Source organism: Asparagus officinalis, unplaced genomic scaffold (assembly GCF_001876935.1).
Source record: "Asparagus officinalis unplaced genomic scaffold, Aspof.V1 AsparagusV1_Un1024, whole genome shotgun sequence".
Classification (NCBI taxonomy): domain Eukaryota; kingdom Viridiplantae; phylum Streptophyta; class Magnoliopsida; order Asparagales; family Asparagaceae; genus Asparagus; species Asparagus officinalis.
In genome coordinates, this window is record NW_017973283.1 from 23,683 (window position 1) to 29,017 (window position 5,335).

The window sequence follows — 5,335 nt, forward strand, 5'->3', positions numbered from 1 at the left end:
TTGGTAATGCCCTTGCGCATACAAGCATTCGATACCAACCAGAGCCGAGTGGCGCGTAGTCCTAATAGCTAATGCTAGTCCCATTTCCTCCTCTGCATCATCCACATTGAAGAGGTCCCTCTGCCCTGAACATACATTGTGCTAAAATGGCTGAATTAAATTTCGGTGCATAGAATAATTCATTTCCTTTAGCACTAAGTATACATATTTAGTGTTAGTTTGCGGTGTAGACCACTCACCTCCGCCGGAATAGCAAGCGCAGCTCGGACGAGCTTGATGGGTTGATGCAGGCCGAGCCATCGTGGGACGCACGAACTTCAGGTTGAAGCTCGACCAGTTGCACGCCTTCGAAATTTGGCGAACGCGCACAACCCTCTCGCTAGTCTCATCCTGCGAACTCGACCTCGCCGTCTCGAACGCTCCGACATCCGCAGTTTTTCGGGTTCCGAACCTCGTGGCCGTCAGTCGCTTCCCACTCCTCCGCCGTCCCAGTTCGGGCCTACTCGCTGGCGACGAGGCTGATCGCCAGCCCATCAACTCGCCTATAAAAGCACCCATCGCCCTAGGCGTTACTCCGAATTTGCTTTTTGTCCCGAGGATTCATTTTAAAAGGGATGTCTCAATTGTGAAATTCTCAAAGTTGGGAAGTTTTCTCTAATTTTCAAAATTGAAGAGGGCTTGCCACAAAGCGAAACCAAATTCAGGGGTGTTTCGTGAAGGTTTACAGCCAATATAAAATCAATTAGCAAACCTCTGACAAGAATCTAAATCCCACCCCCCCTCCATTTCCTCTTTCCTAAAACCCTCAACACACCATCCAATGGAACTCGAACGCGGCCGCGCCGCGGCGCCGTCGGACAAGAACCTCCTCCCCTCCCTTGTCGGATCCAAACCCACTAACGGGTTCATACCCTCGACCCGTCTTCTTAGAATCCCAACAAATCAAAGGAGAGGGAGAAAGATGGAGTCTTTGAAGGTCAGTTGTTCTTCCAAGGGCTTGACTTACAAAGAAGCGGGTGTTGATATCGATGCAGGGTCGGAGCTTGTGAAGAGGATTGCGAAGATGGCGCCTGGGATTGGAGGGTTCGGGGGTCTCTTCCCATTGGGTATAATTGATCTCTTTTTGATTTTATTAATTTGTTATTTGTTGTTTTTGGAAGCTTATAATGCGTTTCATGCGGTGGCTATTTGGAATTTTTTTGGGAAAGTTGTGATTTTGATGGGTATTGGTGGTATTTTTCTCATAATTTAAGATGCCCAGTTGGCTAAATGATCTCTTCTCTATTGTTGTTGTAGATTTTCAATGTGGTTTATTGGATGCCCATTTGGTAAATTTTGAGAAATCGTCGAGTTTGATGGTAGTTAAAATCTTCTCTCTATTAATTTTTTTATTATAGATTTTAATGTGTTTTTTTAATGATTTTGATAGCGTTTAGCGTTGTTTGTATCATAATTTAAGATGTCCAGTTGGTTAATTTTCGGAAAGTTGTGACTATGGTGAACGTGTTCTTGATAGAGCCTTGGTTAAAGGTTTTGGGAACACTTTAAATTGAATATCTCTGTTTTCGTAAATGTTTTTTCTTTCTTTTTTGTAAAAAACATTTGCTCCATTTAAGGAATTCAAAATTTGATGATTGTTTAGCTGTCTGGTGGCTTATTTCATATTTGGTATCCCCTATTTATACTACTACCTCAATTCTGTGTTGATTATAGACGAAAATCTTTCTCGTGCCCTTTCCCTCTGTACCAATATTGTACCATGATATTGATTATCATCTGAGAACAACTACCTATGCGCATCAATGTCCTCAAGTTCACAAAAGGGAAAAAAAAAATCGGGAAAACGAGTTGGAAATGCTACATGGTTGTTGAAATTATGTGAAAAACCGTAGGTGCATTAAAGGTCAAGAGGATAAATATATTTATTATGTATAATTACTGGGATGTGAGTGCTTAAGGACTCGATTGTTTGAACAGGAGATTCATACCTTGTCGCGGGTACCGATGGAGTAGGAACCAAACTTAAACTTGCATTTGAGACGGGAATTCATGATACCATTGGAATTGATCTGGTATAATCTTTGTCTTTCTCTTTTGGCATTCGTTCAGTGTTACATTGTATGAATAACCTATCTGTATTGTTGTTGACAGGTAGCTATGAGTGTAAACGATATTGTTACCTCTGGAGCAAAGCCATTGTTCTTCCTTGATTATTTTGCCACAAGTAATCTCGATGTTGATCTTGCTGAAAAGGTATGTGTGTCACCTTATTATGCTTTGACATCCTTGAATCGTGCTTGATTGAAATTCCCTAGCAGTGATACTCCTACTCTTGCTGGATGTATCAGCTTTACTGATGTTCTCATGGTCTTGTAGGTAATCAAAGGGATTGTTGATGGCTGCCAACAGTCTGATTGTGCACTTTTAGGAGGAGAGGTAACCTTTAATTTATTTCCAATGTTTTGGCATTTCTATATCACGTGAAATTTCATAGCTTACAATCCAGGGATATTGATACTTTTAATGCAGATGAGAACTTTCGAACTGTAGAGTTTATATTCCAATAGTTGATAGAAACATTTATAAACATACTATTTTAGTTCAGTTGAACAAATTGTGTGTGTCCTTCCCACTGTTCTCTTCCTCCATAAAGCTTGTAGCCCTCTTGGCATCCTTTAACGTTGCAAGAATCCCGACTATCCATAACCTTTTTTGTCCTCTCTATGATTATATTCATTACATTTTTACTATCTGGACCTGAGTATGATTTATTTTACAGCTATGTTGCATGGCATGGGTACTTCTGTTTGGAGCCATACCTGTGTAATACTCACACCCAAAACTGAACCTTCAGTGCACACTCCCTCCATATTTGACTACACTTATTCAAATATCACACTCCCTCCATATTTGACTACACTTATTCAAATATGCACTCAATTATATGATACATGTTTTAATTTAAAACACTCGTCATATACTTCTTGGACGTATATCCTACACTTCATATGCGATTCTTGAAGCTCGTTGGACATAAGTTGGGTTCCTTTCAGCTCATACCCAATTCAAAACTATGATTATAAAGAATCTTTTGAATATCAATTTAAAAAATGAGCAATTTCTAATATATAGATCTATATTATAAAAGAAACATATAAATGCTATAGGAACTTTATTTCATAGTACGTGAAATGAAATAAAATAATATTGATCTCATGCAGATTATTATTATATGCACATGTAAGTGTAGCCGTGCCCTGTACCCTCCTTTTACAAATTTTCTGTGTCCCATGCTCCTATCCATGTAATGTAGGTAGGTAATTATTATCTTGAGTATCATATTGTTTTCTAATACTGCACTCCAACTGAAATACTAATTGATTAATACTACTTTAACTCTCATGGGTTAACCCTTAATTTGTCTAAGAAAAATTCCCCTGAAGGATGAGCATAAGTCTTTTTTTTCCTGAAGGTCACCTGCTTAACAACTGTAAACAAACATAACCATTGAGCTTCCTCTCGACTTGTTGTGGTTCAGCCTGATGATTTATTGTATGCTACTTCATTACATTAAAGTATCATTTCATGCAACCTCAATTTACCTCTCTCTTTTTCCATGCTGCACAAACCTATTATTCATGAGCAGACTATTCAAGCTTAGTTTTTCAACAAGTTGCTTTAATATATGCTTTCCTTTTGCAAATGAAATTTTCTTGTGCACATGAACATTTTTCTTATTTCAAACCTCATAACTTGATTGGAGTTAGAGTCAAGCAACTGAATTCTTTTGTTAAATAAGTGTCCTTATTAGGCATTCAATCATTAGAGTCGAAAGGCTCTTTGCTTTTGCATTACTTTTAGAGAAATATCATCTGAATAATTTGCTGTGTTTTCCTGCAGACAGCTGAAATGCCCGACTTCTATGCGAAAGGAGAGTATGATTTGAGTGGGTTTGCTGTTGGTATCGTGAAGAAGGATTCTGTCATTGATGGGAAGAATATTGTGGCTGGGGATATGCTTATCGGTCTTCCATCAAGTGGTGTTCATTCTAATGGGTTTTCTCTTGTAAGAAGGTTGGTTTCCTATTCGTTCTCTTTTCATTTCCATAGGAGAATCATAACGGTTGATTAATCATGAAATACAGAGTGCATTTTGTTCCTATAAATGGGGATTCTATGCTCAGAAAATGTTTATCTTTTGGGTTATTTCAATATTAGTCCCTTACATCTTTCATATTTTAATTAGTCCCTCAAATCATTGAGATTGCTATTGGATCCCCCAAATTCTCATAAGTTGTTACAAATTAACCCCTCTTAATCGTTCTTCTACTCTTGATTGGAGGGACTAATTCCACAATAACTTAAGAAGGGGACCTAATAGAAATTTCAAAATAAATTTATGGTTCTAATTCAAAATAACTTTAAGAATTGGAGGACCTAATAGCAATTTGATTGAGAGACTAATTCGAAATATGGAAGATTTCAGGGTTTAATATCGAAAAACCATTTTTCTTTTATGATGCCCTAATCTTCGGGCATTTGTAAATATTGTAGGATTTTGGCACGGAGTGGACTTTCTTTGAGCGATCAACTTCCTGGAAATAGTGGCAAAACTCTCGGTGAAGCCCTAATAGCACCCACTGTCATCTATGTCAAGAAGGTCAATCCCACAAAGGATATTTTCTTAGAGTTTCATACGATGAATTTGTAATTAACTTAAATGGTAAACTCTATACAGGTGCTAGATATTATCAGCAAGGGAGGTGTCAAAGGCATAGCCCACATCACTGGTGGTGGTTTCACTGATAATATACCGAGAATTTTTCCTGATGGCTTGGGCGCCAAGATCTTGTCAAATTCTTGGGAAATTCCTGCAGTGTTCAAGTGGCTTCAAGAGGTACGGGATGTCTTATTTAGATGTGTTTCTTTGCACTTGTTTCTTGTCAAGTCGTGCAGGCATTGTCTGTGCGATATTGGTGGCAAAAAATGATGGTTTAACTAGATATTTACATATTCGATCGACTAGAGTTTAAAATAAACAAAAAAGGAAAAAATATTTTAAAAAAGAATTTTTTTAACTCATGACGTTACCCATATCTAATGTCAGATTTCCAATTATCAGCTGTGGTTGTAGTTGAAGTGGAATTTGACTCAACTATCGTGTGAATTTTAGTTGCAAGATTTTTTTCCCCCTTTCAAAAGAGTACATATTGTTACATGACTTTGACCGCAAGAGTTAAAAAGATACCAAATATGTTTAACCTGTTGGAAACTTATTCATGAAAAGGCAATTTTGCCTTTGTGAATAGTCCCACATCGGAAAATGAGATGAATAG

The 5,335-nt window shown here is 37.9% G+C and overlaps 1 protein-coding gene across 1 annotated transcript; it reads left to right on the forward strand.

The window, feature by feature from the left end:
• The first annotated feature begins 840 nt into the window (after positions 1-840).
• LOC109828320 (phosphoribosylformylglycinamidine cyclo-ligase, chloroplastic/mitochondrial) lies at positions 841-4,989 on the forward strand. The gene is made up of 7 exons (XM_020395344.1): positions 841-1,106; positions 1,978-2,072; positions 2,152-2,253; positions 2,377-2,436; positions 3,901-4,073; positions 4,554-4,659; positions 4,738-4,989. Exons 1-7 carry the CDS (start codon positions 962-964, stop codon positions 4,987-4,989), a joined length of 933 nt encoding a protein of 310 aa, XP_020250933.1. The 5' UTR covers positions 841-961.
• Positions 4,990-5,335: the final 346 nt, after the last annotated feature.